This window comes from Cydia splendana, chromosome 24 (genome assembly GCF_910591565.1).
Source record: "Cydia splendana chromosome 24, ilCydSple1.2, whole genome shotgun sequence".
NCBI classification, from domain to species: domain Eukaryota; kingdom Metazoa; phylum Arthropoda; class Insecta; order Lepidoptera; family Tortricidae; genus Cydia; species Cydia splendana.
In genome coordinates, this window is record NC_085983.1 from 4,364,875 (window position 1) to 4,390,956 (window position 26,082).

A 26,082-nucleotide genomic window follows, 5' to 3' on the forward strand; every position below is an offset into this window, starting at 1 on the left:
CATTATAAATGTTTGCTATTGGCCTCTCCAAACGTCTTTGATATATGTGGGGAGACCCATAGACGGACTCTTATGCGAATATCACTACTATGTAAATAATATATATTTATTAGTAATGTAAAAGTATAGTCTGACTGTTACATATTTACGCTTAAACGACTAAGCCGATTTAGAAAAAAATTGGTATGGAGATGTTTGAGGACATGGGATAGAATATATGTATGTATCCCAGATATTGTCCTTATTATAGGTGAGGAGGGGGTGATGAAATGTTATGTGAAAGTAATTCGCGGGCAGATGCTATAGTTGTTTTACATTTACGCCTAGTCATTGTTCTTTCAATGACATTTAAAAAGCTATGTATCACATGATTTTAGCATACAAATAATGCAAGCAAAACGCTCAATTTGCTTATTATCTCCTTATCTAGGTCTGTTCAGTATTAACACTTGTAATCGTGACGTATTCGCTGCCCCATTTATGCCAGTCATTTGATGTCAGCATATTTTTTTATCAGCGTAACGATTATACGACAAAATATCACCATTTCTTTAATTTCAACTCTATATTTAGCCGTTTAAGGCAGATATTTGGATAGTCGAAAGTCACGCACACATGCAAAATAGTTTATATGCGAATGACATGACTTTTATCTTGTTTTTGTGAAACACAAAATTAAGATAGTAAGCATTACTATGCTGCCAAAGTGGATTTTTGAACACTTGTTGAAGAAGGAGTTTACTTGTGAGTTTTTTTATCATTTTTTTTCTGACGATCTGATTTTGTCTGTTTTTTTTTCACGTAACTGTGACACCTGGGTCCGTTCGGCAACGTAAACCTAAGGATTGGCGCAGGCACTTATTTTTAAGAAAACAACTGCTATTTTCCTTCAAACCGAGAGAGGAAACTAGGTTTTATTTGGATTAGTCTGGTTCGGTACCTTATCGGTATTCGGTACCGGTCCGATTCGGTGCGGTCTGGTACTTTTGGAAATAATCGTTCTGAAGTCAGACACCCCCCCCCCCCCCCCCCCCGCCCCTGTAACTTTTAACACCGGGACCGCAAAACAACATTAGGTACATTAGATTAAAGTACTTACAATATTGTAATTTTTGTTAAATTCACAATAAAAAAAATCTGAAAAATGCTCTCTACGAAAATTATTATGTATATGTCGTAGTCAGATCGTATAATCCGCCGTATTACATTACGGCTAGCCGTTATCAAAAACAGGGGCGTTTTGAAATGCGGCGGTTCGACGATTAGCCGGATTGTCATTGCGATACGTTCTTCAATAAGGCGGCCAACGTTTAGCCGCATCGTACTACTATTTTAGATTGTAGAGTGACCAGTTCTTTCGGTCGCCCACGTAACCGGAGTTTGACAATGTTTGCAATTTAATTTATTTTTACCATGGTCCCACCGCACTACATGTGTTTCTTTTCCAAAACATTTCCTTCACGACTTAAATAGACGGAGCCCCGCAAGCGGGGCTCCTATTTCTGGGCGGTTTGCCCTTCGGGCATCTGAAGCTACCTAACGAACCTAACCTACTTACCTACCTACGCTTTTTTCCCCAAAGTGTAATGTTTTCACGGACGTCTCACTAAATCAATAGGTAGGTAGGTTAGGTTCGTTAGGTAGCTTCAGATGCCCGAAGGGCAAACCGCTCAGAAATAGGAGCCCCGCGAAGCGGGGCTCCGTCTAGTTAAGTTGCGAAAGAAATGTTTTTTGAAAAGAAACAGTCCGACGAACTCCATTTTTGATGGACACCCCAGCGTTTGTCAGGCAGCGCCACGGGTGTTAAAAATGGGAACTAAAAACTGTCAAAGCGGCGGCTAATGACTCGCTGTATTACATTACGGCTAGCCGTGTTGAAGAACGTATGGCGCCGAATACATTCCGGCGGATTCTCATTCAGCCGCATTCAATCCGGCTAATCGTTAAACCGCCGCATTTCAAAACGCCCCTGTTTTTGAAAACGGCTAGCCGTAATGTAATACGGCGGATTATACGATCCGACTGCGACATATATAAAGAGTTGAGACATGTAATATAAGTAGGTAAATAACGTGAAGAGATAATTGTGGTGATAAAAAGTCGAGCTATGGGTGAATTGCAAAAAATTTACCTGGGCGCGTAGCCAACGTGCCAATCGTTAATGCTGCGTACCGTATCGTAGTCATCTCTCTATCACTCGTCCACAACTCCACACTAGTGCGACAGTGACATAAGGGAAGAGTTACTGATAAATCCACTACTTAACGCTAGATGTCGACTATGAAATAACTCGCGTTTCGGTAAGAAACAGAATGTGGAATGACTTGCCTCCCGAGGTATTTCCTTTGCGCTACGACATGGGGTTCTTCAAGAAGCGGGTATTTAGGGTTCTCAAGGGTCTGCAACGCTTAAGTGGCTCCTGTGATGTTGCTTATGTCCATGGGCGACGATGACCGCTTCCCATCAGGCGGTTCGTCTGCTTGTTTGCTGACTATCACATAAAAAAAACTGATGTATGGAATGGAGTTACCTCTCCTTACATATATTTTCTCTATGGTTTTGGTTGTCAACTGACGATATTATCATAGAGTAATATAAGTAAAGAAATAGTGGTAACTCCATTCATCAGCTTTCTTACCAAAACGCGCGTTATTTCGTAGTCGACATCTAGCGTCATGTAGCGGAATTCAGTACTGCTAGTTGTCAGTAGATGTCTCGGCGAACGAAAACTCTAATGCTCTACAATGCTCAGCTAATATTTTAACCGGAACTCTATTTTCAACTCCTGCTTGTCAATTTGTTTTAGCAATACATTTTTCGTCAGTAGCGACACTTTGTGACATCTGGTGTCAAGTAGCGGTACTGATAATTCCGCTACACGATGCTAGATGTCGACTCCGAAAATAATAGTCGTTTTGTTACCAATCCATGCATGGAGTGAGCACTATATTCTTACTATATTTCTCTATGGCATTAGTGATCAACAGATCAGCGCGTATGATTGCGAAAAAGTCATCTGTGTGTATCACATCACATCACTACAGTGATGTATTATAGAAGTATTATAGTAGTACGATATTAGGGCTCTTTTAGACGGCGCGCGAACTCGCATGCGATTTTAGTTACATTGCGGACCATTAAGGTTACATCAACTCAGCCGACCGATCAAATAACGCAATGTAACGAAACGTATGCGAGTTCTCGCACCGTCTAAATGAGCCCTTAGTTGTAAGGCCTGAGTGGACGCTCGGAGCGGAGCGTTCGGCGGGGCGTGCAGCGTGGCGTCGGGCTAGTCGGGCTCACAAGTGATCTGAGCAGCGTGCAAAGACCGCTCCTATGCGTTTGCATTTGTTTAACATGCACGCCGCACGCCCCGCCCCGTTGCACGCCCAACTCGAGCGTTCACTCAGGCCTTACACTTATAGAAGTATATAAGTTATATTGACATATGTGTTGGTTGCAGGCATGTACACGATGCGTATGCTGGACGGGGCCGCGGGCGGCCATCACGCGCCCCACAACCACTCCCACATGATGATTGCCGGTCAGTACTCGCTGGACTCTTGGCTTCACATGGCCCCTTGGCTCCCTTACGGCCTGGCCACGACATTGCGCGACTGGCTTCGGCTAAGGCGACAACCATAGTCAAATAACAATATGGTACTTGTTATATACGTTTCGAGCGGTGGCAGGGAGTATGTATTGAAACACTTTATGTGTGATAGTCTGATAGTATAAGAACGTATATATTCTCTAAATGCCTGCATATATATACACGTTAGGTTGCACTGACACAAGCAATATGCGTTTATGTCACAGTAAACCAGAGTGTTACTGTTAAACACTGTAAGTGGCTAATTGCCATATTACAATAGGTTGGAGCGAGACACAGCGTTCGGACCTTTCGTTCCCACCTATGGTTGTCGCCTTAGCCAAAGCCAGTCGCGCAATGTCGTGGCCAGGCCGTTAGAGCTGTTACGCACTGTCGACTTGTCGCCGGCTACTCAGTCGATGGCGACTGTTATTTTCTATGGCTTATAAGGGCGTTTACGCACTTAGTCCTTTTCGCACGTGTATTGTACAACGTTTTACGTTATGGCCCTTTAAATTTTTGACATAGACATAATGCTAATTACCGCACTAATTACCTACACACATATGTACTTACTGTAAAGGTAATAAACAGACGGAAGATTTATTAATTTATCGGCCAACATTTTATCGCGGATTCTCACTTCCGGAAGATTATTCATCTATCATTTGATTTACCTATAATATGATGGAACTCGCACACCTACATATATGATTAGATAGGTAGGGCAATTCGCCAGTAACTGGCCACTTTTAGTAACTGCCCACCTTATACTAAAATGAATTCTATTCACCTGTAAACAGAATTCATTTTAGTATAAGAATAAGAATATATTTATTTGAAAGAACCTTGTTTACAAATTGTTTACGTATCCTATGGCCCCACATAAGCAGGTATAAGGTTTCAATAACTGGCCACCTTATACTAAAATGAATTCTATTTATAGGTGTATAGAATTGATATTTGGTTTGGGGTGGCCAGTTACTGGTGAATAACCCTATTTATCAATTATATTAATCTAACGTGAAAAATTTATTATTTAAATGAAATTCGAGTCCATTGCTTACGTGACAATTTTTCGCCCCGCAGTAAGATTTGGCTTGGTGCCTTTGTCCCTTAAGGGGCCCACTGATTAACAGTCCGCCGGACGGTATCGGCCTGTCAGTTAGAACAAAATTTTGACAGTTCCGAACAACTGACAGGCCGATACCGTCCGGCGGACTGTTAATCAGTGGGCCCCTTTATGATTACTTAGGGCCACTTGAACCATTCCACTAACCCGGGGTTAACCGGTTAAACCTGGAGTAGCCATGGTTACCAGTACAATTTGACATAGGTTAACGGTTTAACCGCTTAACCCCGGGTTAGTGGGATGGTGCAAGTGGTCCTTAGAGTCCGTCTAAGCTAACTATGCACTGATTTGAACAGAACGCCTAGTGTTCATTTCATTCGATATCGTGACGAACGTTCGCGTTTGCGCTATGTCTAATTTTGTGTGGGATCTTGAACAGCGCGCCAAGCGGGACGTTTTGGAAACTCAAAATCCCATACAAGATGACACTTAACGTAAACGCGTACGTGACGTCGTACTGAACAAAGTGAGGGGTGTCATTATATACCTCATCATTACATAGAAATTCGTCATTAATGATGATATTGACATACTTTATCATGCGGTGCATGCAGAGTTAGCTTGGTCCGACTCTATAGTCTGTATCTTTAGGTATTTAAAAAAAGAGTAAACAAAATCTACCCTCAAATGGCTTCTTAAGCCAGTTGAGGGTAGATGAAAACATTACATGATCAAATAATGTAGGTTAAAGTCAGGTCGTTCAGTGACAGATCGAGATGGTTTTGTATTTGGTTGGTTAACCTATAAATATTATAACTACCCGAAAATGTACAAATTATTTGTTTACTTTTATTTAAGTACAAGATACAGAGTATACATGTTATTAAACTTCGTGATTAGATATTTCGTCTGTATTCGTCAAAAAATTCCTGTATTCTTTAATTTTTAATACGTATATCATACATTTTAGAGCGAGACTCGGCGTCCGATAGCGCCGTCTCATCCATGGGCTCGGAGCGCGTGCCATCTCTTTCTGACGGGGAGTGGTGCGACGGCAGCGACTCTGCGCAGGAGTTCCACAGGTTTGTATGACTCTCATACACGTCTCATAAACCACACCATAAATAGCGATTGACATCTCTTATGCCGGCTGTACACACTCGTCGAAACACCCCGAAACAGGCCGAGACCGAGTGTGTACATTCTGCTCCCTTCTCGCGAAACGTCGAGACGAGACGAGAGACGAGACGAGTCTCGCGCTTCTCCGATTGGATTGGAGCGGTGCCGAGACTCGGCAAGAGGCTCTCGACTAGAGATGCCACGAATATTCGGCAGCTATTCGGTATTCGGCCTATTCGGCCATTTTGCCGAATATTCAGTAGTCGGCCGAATGTTCCCTACTATTCGGCTGGATCCCGAATATCTGTTGCACCTACCTAAAAAAAATACACAATAAAAAGAATCAAAAACTAGGTATATTTAGGATTTAAAATGTATTCCTGGGTAGTTATTAAATACGAAGTCCCTTTTAGAGCATTTGTTGCATATAAAATATTTAATTTTTATCATGGGTCTGATTTGATGACTAACTACTTACATTCATTAATTATGTTCACCAAAAAATATATAATATTAGCAAGCGTTGTGCTTTACACGACAATTTTCATAATAATTGTGACTAAAAATGTTCGCATGTCATGCCGAATATTCGGCGCTTCGGCCGCGAAAGGACGAATATTCGGTATTCGGCCAAAACCACTATTCGGGGCAGGGCCGTCTTAAACTATGCTAAGGCCCCTGGGCACATAAGAATTTGGGGCCCTTTTGGCAAGTAAAGAAAGCTAATTAAACTAACATTTTTCTACTACGATCTTCTATTTATTATGGGCAATCAAATATACTGTTACTGTCTGTCCTTCGAGGCCCCCTGAAGATGGGGGCCCTGGACACGGGCCCCGTATGCCCTCATGGCAAAGACGGTACTGATTCGGGGCATCTCTACTCTCGACGAGTGTGTACAGCCGACATTATGTCTCTTTATATGTGCAACATACTAAGTAAAATTTTAATTTCAGCTCAAAGTTCCGGCCTTACGATGGCTCGTACGGACGCGAGCGCTCCCACCAACCGCAGAAGAAACACCATATGTTCGGCAAACGGTGCTTCCAGGTACGGATACACGGTGGCTAACAAGCGTGCCGACCTGTAAGCGGCCCCCGTTGATCGTGGACGCTTACTAATGCAGTTGTATAAAGGCACGTTACCACAGAGTTGAACATATTGGGATAGGGTCGCTACAGCTGTCGCGTCGATGGTGATCCGTGTTCAGTTCCTTCAAATGTCTTTTGCTTGGCGTTGTACATACGTCACGGCTCCCCGTTCCGCGTACCTACATTAGACTGCACCTTACAGCCGAAGCGGCTACACATATTTTATATAGATATTCAAAAACATAAACGTTACTTGTACCTAGCTATTAAGTTAAATCAAAAAGAATAGATAGTATAGAGGGGTCCTGTCATTGTAAATTTTGTAGTCACTGTAAATTTACTGCCATCTATCGACACACGACTAAAACTCAAAATGAAAACGTATAAAGTTATCAAAAATGTATATATATATGGATAAATGATTTTATTATTTTTATATCATTTTGATCCATGTGCATTCACTGATATTTATGTGTTAAAATTGTTAAATATGAAACGGTGTCGTCACGCCATCTAGCCGAGGATAGGCTAAAGGTGTGTGCGCCATCTATTCGAGAATGACTTTTACTTGAATTCCGAGGCACGTTTTTTCCTTAGACTTTATTCGTCTTATACGAAGTTACATATGTCTTTGGTTAAATAAAGAAGATAGTAGAGAGAGTTTCTTCATTACAACAAGATCTTAAATTGAGGAGAACATCGAACACTTGGGCTTAATTAATAAACAATAATTGAAGAAATATGTTTTTTAATCTTTGCAAAAACTTGTTAATTAAGTAGTAATGCTATTTTGTTTGTTAACAGGAACAAAACCAACCAGCGCCATCTATGGAGACCCTCACGCCGCGGCCGGCGGTCGTCAAGTACGAATGCCCGGAGCAGGCGTACGCGCACGAAAACATGCATATGCACAACGGTAAGTACGCCTTCTGAAGAGTATGCAGCTTTTCACTTCTTTCCTGAATATAATATTTTTGTCGCATTTTGATTTAGGTACTTAAGTCATTTCTTTCCTAAAAACAAATAACACAACAAAGAGAGTCCTGGAAATCAAGGGGAGAAGCTTTGCCCAGCAGTGGGACACCTTAATGGGCTATTAAAGATATATTATATAATATATATTTTAGGAAAAATGACTTAAATCAAATTGGGACGTATTTTTAAGTACAATTTTTTTACACCACCAATTACTGAAACCACCTAGAAAAATAAACCTGAGTGATAAATTCATGGCGAAACAGATTCTAATAGTTATTTACGATACATGTGCGAAAAATAGGAAATTCGCTACGAGTGGCGAATTACCTATTCGCACGTGTATCGTACAGTCAGCGTTATATAGTAGGTAGCATCCAAAGTATTCAAATAGCACCACCATACACCATATTATTTGTATGGCGTACCGAATTATATGAATACTTTAGATCAGCGGTTCTCAATCTTTTTTTTTTTGACGGAACCCTTTTGGAAAGCGAAATATTTGATGGAACCCTACAATAAAACAATAGTTTTTAGAAGTGTGTTTTTTGCATAGTAAAATTTTTCGAGGCGACTAAAGCATAGTGTTCTAAATTCTTGCGGAACCCCTGCAGGGGTGTCGGAGCACACTTAGAGAACGGCTGCTTTAGATGCTACCTACTATACGACGCTGACTGTACAACGCATTACAGTACATATATAAACCTCCTAAAACCTTCGACGTAGTTACGTAATGTGCTTATTATAGCACCTGGTGTCGTAATGTAGCACCAGATGTACTGTACAATCTTGGACTCTGGTTTCGAAGGGATAGCACCTTGCTTAATAATAAATAGAAGTATGTTTAACCTTTTGGACGCCAATGACCGATATATCCGCACCGCAGGTTCAACGCCAAAGACCGATTAATCTGTCACAGACCACAGAGTAACATAGACTTACGTGCATATGCATAAAGTTCAATTTCAGTTTTGACATATCGGTGACGTGGCGTCCGAGTGACGGCTTTTGTGTTGGACACGGCGTCGAAAAGGTTAATCTGGCTCACACAAATCACCTCACTATACAAAAATAAGTTAAAAATCTTATGTATCTTACGACAGACAACCGTTCCCTAGTTCTAGAAATAAAAAGCGATATCTATCAAGAAATTGAGTAAACACAGTAAATAAGCCGTTTTATACATGTACCAAAAAGAATAGATAGTATAGAGGGGTCCTGTCATTGTAAATTTTGTAGTCGCTGTAAATTTACTGCCATCTATCGACACACGACTAAAACTCAAAATGAAAACGTATAAAGTTATCAAAAAAATTATATATATGGATAAATGATTTTATTATTTTTATATCATTTTGATCCATGTTCATTCACTGATATCTATGTGTTAAAATTGTTAAATATGAAACGGTGTCGTCACGCCATCTAGCCGAGGATAGGCTAAAGGTGTGTGCGGCATCTATTCGAGAATGACTTTTACTTGAATTCCGAGGCACGTTTTTTCCTTAGACTTTATTCGTCCTATACGAAGTTACATATGTCTTTGCATGTACTTTAACTTGTATTAGAAATATTAGAATAGCGTTATCTTCCGCAGTGGAGTTCGGTGCGCGGCAGCTCGCGCACGCGCACGCGCACGCGCACGCGCCGCCCGCGCCGGCGCCCGCGCCCGCGCCCGCCGTAGCGCCCGCCCTGGACCTCAACACGGCGCACTCCAGCCATGCTTTACTACAGGTAACCTACCACATAGTTCATTTGGATCTTAGGGCTTGTACACAAATCACGCGAGGTTCGATAGGGGGGGTGGGGGTCACGAAAAAATCACGTTGGGGGAGGGGGGGTATAAGGAGACCTCACGTGTATTTTTCTACAGTAAACGAAACTAAGAAAAAATACCTACTACTAATAAATACTTTTTCTCGGTTTCGTTAAACATAAATCTTCACTCCGCACTTCAAAATAGCGAGTCTATTTTACGAAATATTGGAGCGCGTGGCCTTGACCGGTCGAATGGAAACATTTCAAAAAATACACGTGAGGTTATGTGGGGGAAGGGGGTAGCCAAAAACCTCACCAAATATCACCATGGGAGAGGGGGGCAAAAAGTAGCCGAAAACACCTCGCGTGATTTGTGCACAACCCCTTATAGTACGTTGCTGCACCCGCGTCACCCGTCCGCACTCCCGTGAAGGGCAAAAACCTTTTAAGATATAGAAAAAATGAGTAGGTAGGAACGAAGTAATCCTTAATAATTTAACTATTATTTTATTATACAGACTATAATGCTTTCACTTATATTTTTTGTGCAATCTGTCACCATAGATGCAATTTTTTAAAGCTGCGCAAAAAACTGTTCGCGGAGCTCTTATGAGATCACTTCGGTCTTGAAAATCAGTTAAATGCGTTTTTCTCAAAGACCGTTTGATGTAGGTAATTTAGATTCTTTTTCCCAGTTGAAAACAGTCTGCCATTAATTGTGCTATTCCTAATTGTGGTTTTACAATATCAATGCACCTACTATTACCCGACAGTCTAAGCTACCTCTTCATCGACTTTATCAAAGTGTGGAGTGCTTTAGAAACGTCATATCTCATATAAATACCCACTCATTGCTCATTATTCTATAGGGTAAATGCGTCAGTTTACCGTCCGGTGTCAGTTTCCGTCCACTTGACGGATTAGTAAATAATACATTTCATTTATAATTTGCTACTTGCGAAGTATAATTTTTATGTAGATAGATAAATTGTTTAGATATTAAGGATGCAATAACTCCAAATTTGTGCAGCACTGAAGGTTTATATTCAAATTTCGCCAAGTGGACGGAAACTGACACCGGACGAAAACTAGCACAATGACCCTAATATGTTATTTATGTTGACAGAATGGATTAGCGTCGGGTCCGGCGCGGTACGCGTACGCGACGCCGGAGCGCGTGCGCCACAACCACACCTACTCCGCGCCCGGCCTGCAGCCCGAGCGGCCCGCCACCCGGGACAAGCGAGGTGACATATCACACATAACATAACCCGTTGCACCAACCACATTTAACAGACTGATCAACGTCACGCAGCAGAGATCTATGAAACTTCCCATACAATAAAGTTTAGCGAACGCTTTAACCCTTTACCAGGCTGACATTTCAAAAATGACAAATAGAACACATGTTTGAAGTGCCGTATGTGGGAAATTACGGCCCTTAGGCTGGTAAAGGGTTAACGGTGACAGACGGTTTGGTGCAACCGTCCCTTATTCTTTTATTTAGGCATATTACAATGCGTTTATGAATGTCAAACTACCAGTTCTAGCAAAAATAAGCAGCTTCAAAAAGATACCAACGCAATAAAATCTTTCACCCGAGTTAAACACTCTTTTCATTTCGAATACGAGGAAAGTAAAATGCGTGTGTTTTTTTAAAAACATGACTAAGTATAAATTATATAGTATTTTTAAGGGTACTTTCAATTAACAATTTAGGCAAAAGTATCATTATTTATGGAATGGGGAGTCAAATATCAGAATTGAAATTGTATAACAAATCCATTTATACCCAAATTTCAATTGCTTATCGTAAAAAAAAAATCGTACTTGAAAAAATGCTGTAGTGCAGAAACGTATCATTTTCTGCACACCCTTTAGAACAACAATGACCCTCTTTCAGATCATGAGAAATGAAAATATAACATGTATATGTGTTGCAGTGCGTCGGTTGACGGACGGCAGCGTGTCGGACGGCGGGTCGTGCGCCGGCGCCGGACACCTGTCGCGAGACGAGAAGCGCGCCAAGGCGCTCGGTATGTATGGTATACTTCACACCAATAACTACTGTACACTCACCTGAGTACATCCCGGCTGACGGACGGCAGCGTGCCGGACGGCGGGTCGTGCGCCGGCGCCGGACACCTGTCGCGAGACGAGAAGCGCGCCAAGGCGCTCGGTATGTATGGTATACTTCACACCAATAACTACTGTACACTCACCTGAGTACATCCCGGCTGACGGACGGCAGCGTGCCGGACGGCGGGTCGTGCGCCGGCGCCGGACACCTGTCGCGAGACGAGAAGCGCGCCAAGGCGCTCGGTATGTATGGTATACTTCACACCAATAACTACTGTACACTCACCTGAGTACATCCCGGCTGACGGACGGCAGCGTGCCGGACGGCGGGCCGTGCGCCGGCGCCGGACACCTGTCGCGAGACGAGAAGCGCGCCAAGGCGCTCGGTATGTATGGTATACTTCACACCAATAACTACTGTACACTCACCTGAGTACATCCCGGCTGACGGACGGCAGCGTGCCGGACGGCGGGCCGTGCGCCGGCGCCGGACACCTGTCGCGAGACGAGAAGCGCGCCAAGGCGCTCGGTATGTATGGTATACTTCACACCAATAACTACTGTACACTCACCTGAGTACATCCCGGCTGACGGACGGCAGCGTGCCGGACGGCGGGTCGTGCGCCGGCGCCGGACACGGTATGGTATACTTCACACCAATAACTACAGTATACTTACTTTCAATAATAACTTGCTAAAAATACAAGTAAGATAAGATAATAGTACATTACGATGCAAGTGTGAAAAATAAGAAATTTGCAACGAGTGGAGATAAAACACAACCGAAGGGAGAGTTGAATGAGTGGCTACGTCAATTCTTGGGATTAGTTGTCAAGCGGACCCCATGCTCCAATGAGCCGTGGGAAAATGCCGGGACAACGCGAGTAAGACGATGACAAGTAACATAAACTAATAGTTATCAAACAGAAACGTCTGCGAATGATACTACAAATTTGCTATAGGGGGCGTGCATGAACTATAGATATAGAGGCAGCATAGGAGCCGTCAGATTTTTGGCGCGAGGCGTAAATGTGTCGTTTATGCTTCCTATGTAGCCCACAAGATGGCAGAACCTATGCACAAGGAAACGTACCAACGAAAACGGTAGATGGTAGCACTTGCTTTGGCAATGTACATGTGCACATATGTTTCCGATTCAGGCCACAAGATGGCAGACCCTCCAACGCGCGCGGTCCCTATATGGCTTGTTTAATGAAATAGACATATCAGCACCTGGCTTCTAGTTTGTAACCTAAAATATTCTCCACAGGCATCCCCATGGAGGTGCACGACATAATAAATCTGCCGATGGACGAGTTCAACGAGCGGTTGTCGAAACACGACTTGAGCGAGGCGCAGCTATCGCTCATACGGGACATACGACGCCGAGGCAAGAACAAGGTAAGGACAATAGCGACGCAACTCAAAATGTGACCATATACAACGAGCGGTTCTCGTTGATCGTTGATCGTTGCAGACTTCTCAATTTTATTTTAAATTGCGTTTCTAAATTTTCCATAATTTTTTTCGGAATTGTTGTTTGTCGAAATGCTTCTTAGATTAAGTTTAACTGGCTAGATAACGCTGCTTTGTTATTGACAGTTTTTTTTTTATCTAGAGTTATGCAAGTGACTTACTCGTAATAATTGTTTTGTCGACAGGTGGCAGCCCAAAACTGCCGCAAGCGCAAACTGGACCAGATCACGTCGCTGGCCGACGAGGTGCGCACCGTGCGCGACCGCAAGGTGCGCACGCAGCGCGACCACCACACGCTCACGGCTGAGAGGCAGCGCGTGAAGGAACGCTTCGCCGCGCTCTACAGACACGTGTTCCAAGTGAGTATACAAACTGGACCAGATCACGTCGCTGGCCGACGAGGTGCGCACCGTGCGCGACCGCAAGGTGCGCACGCAGCGCGACCACCACACGCTCACGGCTGAGAGGCAGCGCGTGAAGGAACGCTTCGCCGCGCTCTACAGACACGTGTTCCAAGTGAGTATACAAACTGGACCAGATCACGTCGCTGGCCGACGAGGTGCGCACCGTGCGCGACCGCAAGGTGCGCACGCAGCGCGACCACCACACGCTCACGGCTGAGAGGCAGCGCGTGAAGGAACGCTTCGCCGCGCTCTACAGACACGTGTTCCAAGTGAGTATACAAACTGGACCAGATCACGTCGCTGGCCGACGAGGTGCGCACCGTGCGCGACCGCAAGGTGCGCACGCAGCGCGACCACCACACGCTCACGGCTGAGAGGCAGCGCGTGAAGGAACGCTTCGCCGCGCTCTACAGACACGTGTTCCAAGTGAGTATACAAACTGGACCAGATCACGTCGCTGGCCGACGAGGTGCGCACCGTGCGCGACCGCAAGGTGCGCACGCAGCGCGACCACCACACGCTCACGGCTGAGAGGCAGCGCGTGAAGGAACGCTTCGCCGCGCTCTACAGACACGTGTTCCAAGTGAGTATACAAACTGGACCAGATCACGTCGCTGGCCGACGAGGTGCGCACCGTGCGCGACCGCAAGGTGCGCACGCAGCGCGACCACCACACGCTCACGGCTGAGAGGCAGCGCGTGAAGGAACGCTTCGCCGCGCTCTACAGACACGTGTTCCAAGTGAGTATACAAACTGGACCAGATCACGTCGCTGGCCGACGAGGTGCGCACCGTGCGCGACCGCAAGGTGCGCACGCAGCGCGACCACCACACGCTCACGGCTGAGAGGCAGCGCGTGAAGGAACGCTTCGCCGCGCTCTACAGACACGTGTTCCAAGTGAGTATACAAACTGGACCAGATCACGTCGCTGGCCGACGAGGTGCGCACCGTGCGCGACCGCAAGGTGCGCACGCAGCGCGACCACCACACGCTCACGGCTAAGAGGCAGCGCGTGAAGGAACGCTTCGCCGCGCTCTACAGACACGTGTTCCAAGTGAGTATACAAACTGGACCAGATCACGTCGCTGGCCGACGAGGTGCGCACCGTGCGCGACCGCAAGGTGCGCACGCAGCGCGACCACCACACGCTCACGGCTGAGAGGCAGCGCGTGAAGGAACGCTTCGCCGCGCTCTACAGACACGTGTTCCAAGTGAGTATACAAACTGGACCAGATCACGTCGCTGGCCGACGAGGTGCGCACCGTGCGCGACCGCAAGGTGCGCACGCAGCGCGACCACCACACGCTCACGGCTGAGAGGCAGCGCGTGAAGGAACGCTTCGCCGCGCTCTACAGACACGTGTTCCAAGTGAGTATACAAACTGGACCAGATCACGTCGCTGGCCGACGAGGTGCGCACCGTGCGCGACCGCAAGGTGCGCACGCAGCGCGACCACCACACGCTCACGGCTGAGAGGCAGCGCGTGAAGGAACGCTTCGCCGCGCTCTACAGACACGTGTTCCAAGTGAGTATACAAACTGGACCAGATCACGTCGCTGGCCGACGAGGTGCGCACCGTGCGCGACCGCAAGGTGCGCACGCAGCGCGACCACCACACGCTCACGGCTGAGAGGCAGCGCGTGAAGGAACGCTTCGCCGCGCTCTACAGACACGTGTTCCAAGTGAGTATACAAACTGGACCAGATCACGTCGCTGGCCGACGAGGTGCGCACCGTGCGCGACCGCAAGGTGCGCACGCAGCGCGACCACCACACGCTCACGGCTGAGAGGCAGCGCGTGAAGGAACGCTTCGCCGCGCTCTACAGACACGTGTTCCAAGTGAGTATACAAACTGGACCAGATCACGTCGCTGGCCGACGAGGTGCGCACCGTGCGCGACCGCAAGGTGCGCACGCAGCGCGACCACCACACGCTCACGGCTGAGAGGCAGCGCGTGAAGGAACGCTTCGCCGCGCTCTACAGACACGTGTTCCAAGTGAGTATACAAACTGGACCAGATCACGTCGCTGGCCGACGAGGTGCGCACTCTTAAAGGGCATACGCGCAGACACCTAACACAACACACGGACAGACCGAGTATATAATTGCCAAGAATCGTAAATTAAGACATTGCTAGATGAGATATTTCTCAAATTAAAGATTGGCGGTGCCCGGCGACGCCAAGTTACTTACTTAGCATAACTTTAGTTAGTAGTAGCCCGCACGGGTTACACAAAACCTTAACATTTTATATATCTAAACCTTCCGCAAAAATCACTCTATTGATAGTCGAAAACTGCATGAACATCCGTTCAGTAGTTTTTGAGTTTATCGCGAACATACGTACAGACAGACGCAGCGGGGGACTTTGTTTTATAATATACTAGCGACCCGCCCGACTTCGCACGGGTTAACAAATTATACACCTAAACCTTCCTCAAAAATCACTCTATTGATAGTCGAAAACTGCATGAACATCCGTTCAGTAGTTTTTGAGTTTATCGCGAACATACGTACAGACACACGCAGCAGGGGACTTTGTTTTATAAGATGTAGTGATTAACTAGAAATAAACCGGACAAGTGCGAGTCGGACTCGCCCACCGAGGGTTCCGTACTTTTTCCGTACGGAACCCTAAAAAACATAGATTAAACATCTAAATAATGTGTTTCGTTTCAGAATCTCCGCGACGCTGAGGGCAGGCCGCTGTCGTCAGCTCAGTACTCGCTGCAGCAGGCCGCCGACGGGAACGTCGTGCTAGTGCCCAAGATGCAGCACGGTCCGTTACATTCAATAAATAAAATACATTTACGACCAGGGGGCCGATTTTTTAATTCCGATCGCTCGATTTCGTCACTCGAAAATCGGTGTAAAACGGAGAAATGCAAATTTTTCAAATACGAGCGATAGAAATTGGGAATCGAGTGGTATTGACCACTCGTTTTCAATTCCGTTAGTAGAATTTAAATGCCTCTGAAATCGAGCGGTCGAAATTCAAAAATCGGCCCCCAGTCCGGACCGGTTTGACGACCGGTCTGGCCTAGTGGGTAGAGCCCACAGTGGGTGGGTGGGTGGTGTAGAGTTCGTGGGTGGGACCTGCGAAACCGATGGTCCTGGGCTGGAATCCCGGTAAGGGCATTTATTTGTGTGATGAACACAGATATTTGTTCCTGAGTCATGTTGTGCTCCTGTCAGGGTGTTTTCTATGTATATATGTTTATATCGTCGTCGCCTAGCACCCATTGTACAAGCTTTGCTTAGTTTGGGGCTAGGTCGATCTGTGTAAGATGTTCCCAATATTTATTTATTACTTTTTTTTTAATTTGGGCCGGATTTATCTGTCTGTCAGATGTCTGTGTAGATGTCGACTACGAAATAACTCGCGTTTTGGGAAGAAAACTGATATATGAAGTTGTATATACTCAGGGCCGGATTAAGCATGTCGGGGCCCCTAGGCAGTGCAAGGCTCGGGGCCCCCTACAGTCAATTCTGTATACAGCATGTTCAGTTGTTCAGTACCTACAGGGAAATAAGTTTGCGTTTTTAATTTCAATCTTCAGCCGAGACGATCCGAGTCTAGTCAGAACGATGTCTTTTTCGCTCTTATTGCTTGGACATAAAGCTTTTTTCTATCAATTTTTGCCGATTCCGCGTTGCGTCAAGTGTAGGAAGAGCCCTTTAGGCTTAAGGCCAATCCCCAGTGCAATACCAAAGCTGTGAGCTTGAGCGTCACTTTCCTATCTAACAATGGCAAATTTTAAGCGAGGCTACGCTTAATTTTGCGAGACTGAACAACGATTGTCCGACCATAAGACAAAACGCCGAGCCACATGATTAGAATCAACCTAGTAATAAATAATTTCCATATATTAAAATTATTAGAGTTAGAATAAGATAAGTCTGCAACGATTTTGATAGCACACGCAGTGCAAGTGTTATTTTAAACGTCAAACTGCTATGAAATTATGACGTATAAATAACACTTGCACTGCGTATCCTATCAAAATCATTGCAGACTTTTCGTGGTCTAATTGTATACATTTACCAGTCAAGCTAACATGTAGATAAAGGGTCAACCAAAAAACCTACCAAAAACGCGAGCGAAGCGAGCGCGAAATTTTTATTAACAATATCGCAAATTGTGAAAGCCTCTTAAAAGGCCAGGCCGGGTACCGATCTTCACCTGGGCCTAAAAGTCCGAAGTGAGGCGAGCTTTCATGCCGCGAAGTCAAAGCCGTGCTTCAGGCTTCAGGATAAGTACATAGTTGAGCAAAGACACGAACCAAATTCAATTGTATTAAAAAGCGAGACTGCAGGCCCAGCTAGGCGCAGCGAGGCCAAAGCCTAAGCTGAAGTAGAGGAGATGAGGAACACAAACCAATGGTAAATTGAGGTAAAAAGTGAGGCTGAAGTGAAGATCGAGCTCAGCAATCTCCGCATTGCTTGACAAGCCCGAAGCGTCTTTTAGCGAAGTGAGCTTTCATGCGAGGCCAAGCTACTGAAATCAATATTGATATTTCTTAAAAAGCGACGCCGAAGGCTGAGCTGTAAGGAAGCAGCGCTCTGACATGAACCAATCGTCGAAAAAAGGTCACTTTTGTGACGCAGTTTTACATACATAAATTTTGTATGGATCGTCACTAAACTGACACCCCAAATTCGTCTAAAAAACTGGAGACACTTTTTTTCTTTGTTTTCATCAATAGTCCTCGTGAACTCGTGATTCTGAGTCGAAATAACCCAGAAGTTGTCGGTTGTTAAAAAAAAAGGATATGTTAATTTTTTTTCAGAAAACCTTTCTAACAGGGGCCCGTTTCTCAAATGCTTGTAACTTGTAATACAAGCGGATGTCACTTTTTGACAGCTTTTGTTAGAAAGGGACTTCCACTTGTATTACAAGTTACAAGCATTTGAGAAACGGGCCCCAGGTACGCATATACGCCCCGTAAACTGTAACGTATTGCTTCAATTTTATTCCAGTTACATTAAATTCAACAATGGATCAAAAGAAAAACAATAACAAAAGCATACTCATTATTATTAAGCAACAATTGTTACTCGTGAATTTTGACCCTATGAAACATAATTTTATTTGGTGCGAGCTGAGCCGCCGGGGCCCCCTAGCCGAGGCGGGGCCCCTAGGCAGTTGCCTACTTTGACTTAGGGTTAATCCGGCCCTGTATATACTGTATATTTAGGTACTTAAATAAAAATAAATAATAATTTGTGCATTATCGGGTAGTTATAACATTTATTGGTTAACCAACCAAATACAAAACCACCTGGATCTGTCACTGAACGACCTCACTTTAACCTACATTATTTGATCATGTAATGTCTTCATCCCCTCAACTGACTTAACCCGTCGAATGCCTTGTCCCGGATACGTCACAGACAATTTGAACTTTAATTTACAATTTCAAGGTTATTAATTCAATACCAAATCTTTGACACGGGCGTTCGAGGGGTTAAGAAGCCATTTGAGGGTAGATTTTGTTTTACTTTAATACCTAAAGATACAGACTATATATTTATCTATGGACCAAGCTAACTCTGCATTGGTATCTTCTTAACCCTAAGTAAGTTTTTGTACCGTATCTAACCAAATACCTTGTCCACAGACCACCCTATGAACCGGTCCTCTGACGACGACATGGACCGCAAGAAACACTACGAGTGACACTCGACCTGGTAGCAGACAGACAGGCGGACAGACACGCGCAACAGCCACGCTTACGCGTTCATAATGAGTTAACAGAGTTTATACCTCGTTGAATGACTGACATATTCCAAAATAAATAAAAAATACTTATTTTGGATTGGTGTCACCATTATAGGGTACCTATTAAATTCTCAACTGTACGGCAAATATAATTGATACATGGTAACTAAATAACGCTTTCCTAAAACAACAACACATTAGGATAAAATCTATTATTGCTAACGCCGAGTGGATACATTTGAAATATTTTGATTGAACTAACTCGCACTGTAGTTAGCAATAGATATATATGTATAACGCGTTGTATACTTGTATTTGAACAACAATATACAAAAATTGTCTGTCGAATGTCGCGTGTGGAACTGTCATTATACTCAAAAAAGAAATATAGGAAGATAATACGATGTATTGAGATGAGAGAAAACGACTCAATAAAAAATCGTTACACATTTACTCAATATCTCGTGTTTCTTTCCTGCTTGGAAAAAACTGTCTAATTGACAGTTATTTTATACCTGGATCTGGATATATGTCTAACAAAAGTAATAACATCTGAAAATAGCCAACACATGAAACAAATCGTATATTAAGACAATTAATAACAACGCCATTCGAATATCTACCTTACGATTTAAACGAAAAGGTTGAATGTCATGTGGGCTTCGATAATTTGTATTAGCTTCTGTATAAACATATAGAACAACTCACAGAATTCGTACTCAAAATGAAGAGTAGACTTATCAAGGGATCTACAAAATATTTATTTAATCATTTTGTCTCATTTACATATTTTCTAAATCGCTTGTAAAAGAGGGAAGTGAAAAAACCTCTTGATAAGTTTTTTCTTAAATGAAACAAGTGTTAAAGTCTCTGACACTAAATATTATGTAAACGTGAACATTTGAACGACTTAAGATAACTTTAATAATGTCAGTATGCCTCTTACTCTCACGGTATATGTTAGAATGAGACAGTGAACTGGCATTAGGTATTACTGACTTCAAAACTTGTATTAGTTTTTTGTTTGTAGTTCGTTTTTTTTAGCATTAGAAAAAGACTACGCCATCTTGACGTGTATTTTAATTGAAAAACGCTTTTTAAAAATCATTAACTATTACTTATGAAAGCAAAAGAATGTAAATAATCGTATATGATTCAGAATTGTTACATATTTGCCGTGACTTATTATTCAAAAGTGTTTTTCAATAAAAAGACGTCAAGATCGTTTACCTTTTTTCTAATGCTAAAAAAACGAACTATAATGGGAAACCAGTGAAGTTGTGTTGTACATAAAATAACGATACAACACAAAATGATTGATAAATGTTGTATTTTTGTCAATCTGTGCTTCATTCCGATAGGTATTTAAAGAAAGGTGAACAATGTTATAGAAAATGACACAATTCATGTGTCATTTAACATTTGAGTTGTGTCTAGCATATTAAGCAGGCGAATCTAATTAGATGCGATAGTGACATCTATGTATTGATTTACATTTTTGTTTCTGATTAAATAAATGGTATGTTTGTTTGCCCTGATATTACCTAACTGAATATAATAAACTAATTTTTCACTACGTTAAGGTTAACGTTGTATAAGCATCGCTAACCAACGCTTTTTCATCACCGAGTAAATGAAAAAAAAAAATGTGATAGAAAGATTCCATTTTTATTTAGTTTCAAATTAGATTTTTAGGTTCAAGCCGATTGCCTATTCTCTAGAGCTTGGCCTGTTTTTTTGCTTACCATAAACGACTGATAAAATAAAAAAAAATAGAATAAAAATATAAATCATGGTGTCGCTGACGCCGGCGCGTTGCAATAAGTAATATAGTTTGGCAAGACATTTCCGTTAGTAGAAAAAGGCGGCAAATTTTAAATTTGTGGGCGCGTAGTGTTGTCCCCTCATAGAAAATTTGAATTTGGCGCCTTTTTCTACTGATAATGTGGGTTTGCCAGAGTATACAATAGTTTGTAAACACTTTTTGTAATATATTTTCTTTATAAGTTGTTTATTTATGTATAAAATAATTAAATAAAAAATAAAAATAGTAAGTATCTGATTGTTTTTGTGAAAAGGTTTTGTTTAAACCCGTTTTGGAAGAAAGTACAAAATTAAAGGCATATGTGTACATATGAGTTTATATGAATATTACATTGCAAAGTGCCCCTTTTACCACGGCTTATGTTAGAAGGTTCTTAAAATATAGAATAGTCTATGGTCTTAGGAGCTATTACTTGAGTAACGTGTAGAGATGTAGTGCATAATTATTTTTCATCGTACTTTCACGGAAATGTACGAACGTGTCTTGCTATTTCACTCAGTCTCGGTACAAAAAGTAACTGAGGTTGACTGAAGTAGCATGACAAATACGAACGTTTCCGAGAAAATACGATGGAAAACAATTATGCACTACATCTGTACTCAGTGTAACGGTATTTTGAAGTTGATCATTTGTTTATTTTTCGTGATCTTTTGAAATGTCGTCGCCGATTGAAAACATTTCAAAGACAACATCAAAAAAAAAGCTTTAAAAGAAATTGTGCCTACCTCTAATAATAAGAGTGGGGTACTCAAAAATATTTCAATGAAATAAAAAAATATATTTATTTTATGTCTACGGAGAAAGTGTTACCATTTAAAATAAAAAAATATTACGTTGTCTTTGAATTGTTGTTCAATCGAGCAAAGATTGAAAAATGGTGCGAATAGAGTAGCCATCGCTTTGTCAAATATATTTTTAATAATAAATGTGTAGGCGGGTACTGCATTTCACGTTTAATTTTAATTTACCGTTAGGTAAAGGCTGTGGGTAGCTTTTTGTTTTGCCGGCAAACGTCAAAAGTTTTAGGTTGTACTTTTGGCGCAAATTGTGGCCGAAGTGAAAAAAAGTTAGCAAAAAAATCAACCACGAACTAAGATGTATCAACCACATACGATTCATTCAAGTTGTAACCTTAGCTCTCAGATTTAAGGTTCAAATTACACTGTACTTTGGCAAAAACTACCTTGTTACGTCATTGATCACCAAAGTGATGATTGTAACAATATTGGAATCAGAAAAAGGGTTTAATTTATCTGAGTTATTGAAAAGTTGTAAGGTAAGTTACATCACTTATTTATTCCAAATTGGCTTAGTTATTAAATCAGTACAACAAATACTTCGTTTTAACAACAAAAAAATATAACAACGCTTTAGTGCTAACCCAAGTTAACACATACCCTTAAACAATAGCGTTTTTTTTAACTTATAAGGATTTCATAAAATAAACCTCATATTTTAAATATTATCTTTTTTGACTTAAAGGACTCACGTCCAAGCCATAAAACTTAAAAAAAAAAACAATTTAAACTTTTTATCGCTTCTGCCATATGCCGGTGAAAATCTAGACTTCTTTTTAAATCATGTACCGCTAAGTCGAACTGTTGTAATATATTATGTATGTATATCGATAAGGTTTTTTATCTGTAGCCGTAAGTCGAGGAACGTAGTATAGAGCATTATAACGTAAGTCTTAATAAAAATACGTCGAAAGTTACTTTGATTTTTATTTTCCACTGTTAACCGAAGTCCTATTTTGTGACAACATAGTCCGGTAAGCAATTTTGTCAGTAAAAATTTATACAAAATAAATATACATATACCTAAACCTAAGCTCTTTCCTTTTTTTGGGGTTGTAGCGTTTGGACTACCGTTGTGTCAGTGTGGTGTCCTTCAATAATTGAGGTTATTCTAGCCTTGTTTGGTGCCTCACGTATAAATTAACTAGTGCTAGATGTGGTACGATTTATCCGGCGGTACAAAATAGGCGACTCTCCCCTATTATATTAACTTGATATGATGAAATAAAATTCAACATAGGAATAAACATTTATTTTCTATAAAAGTGGATATAAATGGAATTACATGATCGAATTGTTTAAATCTTAATACATCTCTTAATTAAACAATAAAAATAAAAGAAATACATTATTACACATTTTTAATTATTCAAATTTGTAGCAGAAAACAGAAACCATTCCATGGCAATTAATTTGGCCTTTAAGTGTGAGTGTAAGTGTATGTGTGTGAGTGTAAGGCTTTAACAGATGTAGTGCATAATTGTTTTCCATCGTTATTTCTCGGAAAAGTTCGTATTTGTCATGCTACTTCAGTCAACCTCAGCACTTTTTGTGCCGAGACTGACTGAAATAGCAAGACACGTTCGTACGTTTCCGTGAAAATACGATGGAAAATAATTGTACCCTGTAGGGCCACAACACTGCCACAACATTGTCCAGATGTATCTGGACAGCTGTTATAAGTGTAGGCAGGGTGCAAAACTCCTCCCTTCGGGCAAACTCGGCTCCGTTCGGCTCAGGATTGATCCGAAGGAGGCACGGATTGGATTAGGGTTGACACAACTTGACGTCCCTTTGCGTGCTCTACCACAGATAAGATAATGGCTTGAATTTAGACAACCCTAAATAACCGAAAGGGGTAGTGCCATACATTAGAAAGGGACAGCATGATTCGTCCCTGAACCGCTGTCAAACTTCGGTTTTGTAGGAAGTTTCCTTTCTGTACGGTAGTACTATTATTTATTCTGTGGTGTAGGGCAGTATTAACCCTCTTGCCTGTGGTGGTGGTCAAAAATAGTGAGTTCAAACCTCGGTTGTGCTTTATAGAGCAAAAAAACCGATCTAAAAATGCAAAAATATGTCGAAAAATTGGGTAAGGACCCGTATTAACAGACAAGAGGTTAAACGGTGATACTAGCACAGAATAAATAACAGTACTAGGTACAGAAGACTCACTCTCTAACAAAACACGTCTGTTACGATCAGGACAGATATGGCCACTAGGTGGCGACAGCGCCACGCGCGGCTTATGGCTCGCCACCAAAATTGGTGTGGAACGGATGTACTTTTAGCTACCTGTTGCAAAGCTACGAAATCGCGGAGTGAGCCACGCCTGATAATAGTACGTGTTAACCCTTTAAATGCCACGTCCCGTTCGCGGCGCGTCATCGTGAAACTTGGTGGAATGCACGAAGGTTGATATTGGGCTGTAGCCGCGTGCGTCAGTTGACGTCGTTGGCGGTCACAGGGTTAAGTGATTTTTTTTTAATGAACCACAACGTTAAGACACGTCTAGTTTTCCTTTATTACATAAATATGGATATTTCATGTGGCGTTCACGTTTTTATTTTACTTATATAAAGTAACAATAAATGCATTTATAATTTCTAAATAAAGCAAGTAAACTAAAGAATATAATCCTAATGCTACTTACATAAAAGAATACAAAATGTCTTTTTTCTTAAACACTATCTTTATTCTATTACTAACCGGGATTTAAATAATCATTTAAACTTACGTCTACTGATTTCATTATTCTTAACAATGTACTGCATACAAACTTCAATGTTTTTCATTGACATTAAAGAAATTGGCATAATTTATGTGATAGGTTTTTGAATAAAGGATTCCATTGGTGCTTTTATATTTTATCGTGGTGATGGTAACAACATGACAACGGTTACGTTTACGTTGGAGAAAAAACCGTCCAGCGGGGCTACCGCGAACTACGTTCGACGTGTCGTCTCCCTGTTACACTTACGTACGAATTTACAAGTGCGATAGAGAGGGAACAAGTCGAACGTGGTTCGCTGTAGGCCCTGAGAGTGCGTAGCCAACGTGCAATCGTTTACGCTCCTTAGCGAACGAAATGCAACTGTCACTGTTACACTAATATGGAAGAGTGACAGAGAGAGATGACTACGATACGCTACATAGCGTTAACGATTGGCACGTTGGCGGCTAGGCCAGTTTCAGGATTGTAAGTGTGATGTTAGGACTTTTGTTTGGATATTCCAATATCTTTATATGACAACCCTATCTCTAACCTACTCGTCAGCCGGTTGGCAAGCCTACACGCCTACTAACCACTTAACCAAGGCTTGGAACCGGTTTATAAAATACCGGTATATACCGGTTTATTTCGGTTTTCCTGCGAACTTTCATAAGAACGTTATTGTAACATAATTAAACCGGTTTATGCGACGAGCGACGAGACACCCGTCTAGCCTGGTGGTGTGACGTAAACTTAGAGAGCGACATAAACCGGTTAATCTGACGAGAACTTTATGGAAATGTTCTACTAAAAACCGGTTAAAAAGTAACGGTTTTTCGAGCTAACCGGAAATCAAAATGTTTTGCGCTAAGGACATGATAACAGTTTGGAAATTTAACCGGTTTCCGAGCCTTGCACTTAACCAGCTTAGTTGACAACATGTTGTGGCGCGCTGGGCGGAGGGAAGCACCGCACATGCTCGACGCCGGCGCGCTCGTCGTCGGCCGCCAGGTGGCGCGCCAGCACGCCGAAGATCTGAGAGTTCAGCACCTGGAAGCGACGGATGCGGTCCACCATACGCTTCAGGGGCTGTGGAAACAAAATAAATAAATATTTACTGAATAAATATCTGGGGACATCTTACACAGATCAACCTAGCCCCAAACTAAGCAAAGCTATGGGTGCTAGGCGACTATATACATACTTATATAGATAAATACATACTTATATACATTGAAAACACCCATGACTCAGGAACAAATATTTATGTTCATGACACAAATAAATGCCCTTACCGGGATTCGAACCCAGGACCGTCTGCTTCACAGGCAGGGTCACTACCCACTAGGCGAAACCGGTAAATATCTGGGGACAATCTTACACAGATCGACAAATACACAAAATAGTACTTTGTGACCGGTTTTTTTAGTGGACCGAGCTACTAACAATGGCGATT

General features: G+C 42.5%; 3 protein-coding genes across 5 annotated transcripts in view; 2 read left to right on the plus strand and 1 right to left on the minus strand.

Annotated features, from left to right (window-relative positions):
- The window catches only part of LOC134802315 (segmentation protein cap'n'collar-like), a 183,006-nt gene extending 169,329 nt beyond the window's left edge, over positions 1–13,677 (plus strand). The window contains exons 12-20 of one of the 3 annotated variants that reach the window (XM_063774907.1): positions 3,464–3,544; positions 5,635–5,746; positions 6,740–6,833; positions 7,679–7,790; positions 9,450–9,586; positions 10,737–10,857; positions 11,554–11,646; positions 12,960–13,090; positions 13,351–13,675. In XM_063774907.1, the coding sequence (XP_063630977.1) occupies positions 3,464–3,544; positions 5,635–5,746; positions 6,740–6,833; positions 7,679–7,790; positions 9,450–9,586; positions 10,737–10,857; positions 11,554–11,646; positions 12,960–13,090; positions 13,351–13,629 (1,160 nt within the window). In that variant the 3' untranslated portion in view covers positions 13,630–13,675. Of the gene's footprint in view, positions 1–3,463; positions 3,545–5,634; positions 5,747–6,739; positions 6,834–7,678; positions 7,791–9,449; positions 9,587–10,736; positions 10,858–11,553; positions 11,647–12,959; positions 13,091–13,350 lie in introns of all 3 variants that reach the window. The other 2 variants (XM_063774905.1, XM_063774906.1) reach the window with 2 other exon arrangements.
- Positions 13,678–15,418: 1,741 nt separating this feature from the next.
- LOC134802100 (segmentation protein cap'n'collar-like) lies at positions 15,419–21,871 on the plus strand (the record flags this gene model as incomplete). Its single annotated transcript, XM_063774693.1, has 4 exons — positions 15,419–15,565; positions 16,249–16,348; positions 19,191–21,550; positions 21,720–21,871. Coding segments are annotated over 3 exons (306 nt in total), but the record flags the coding sequence as incomplete, so codon positions are not given.
- A 2,656-nt stretch (positions 21,872–24,527) lies between these two features.
- LOC134802475 (cytoplasmic FMR1-interacting protein) overlaps positions 24,528–26,082 on the minus strand; it is a 99,317-nt gene continuing 97,762 nt past the window's right edge. The window contains exon 29 of the mRNA XM_063775153.1: positions 24,528–25,715. Coding sequence (XP_063631223.1) covers positions 25,554–25,715 — 162 coding nt within the window. The 3' untranslated portion in view covers positions 24,528–25,553. The remainder of the gene's footprint in view (positions 25,716–26,082) is intronic.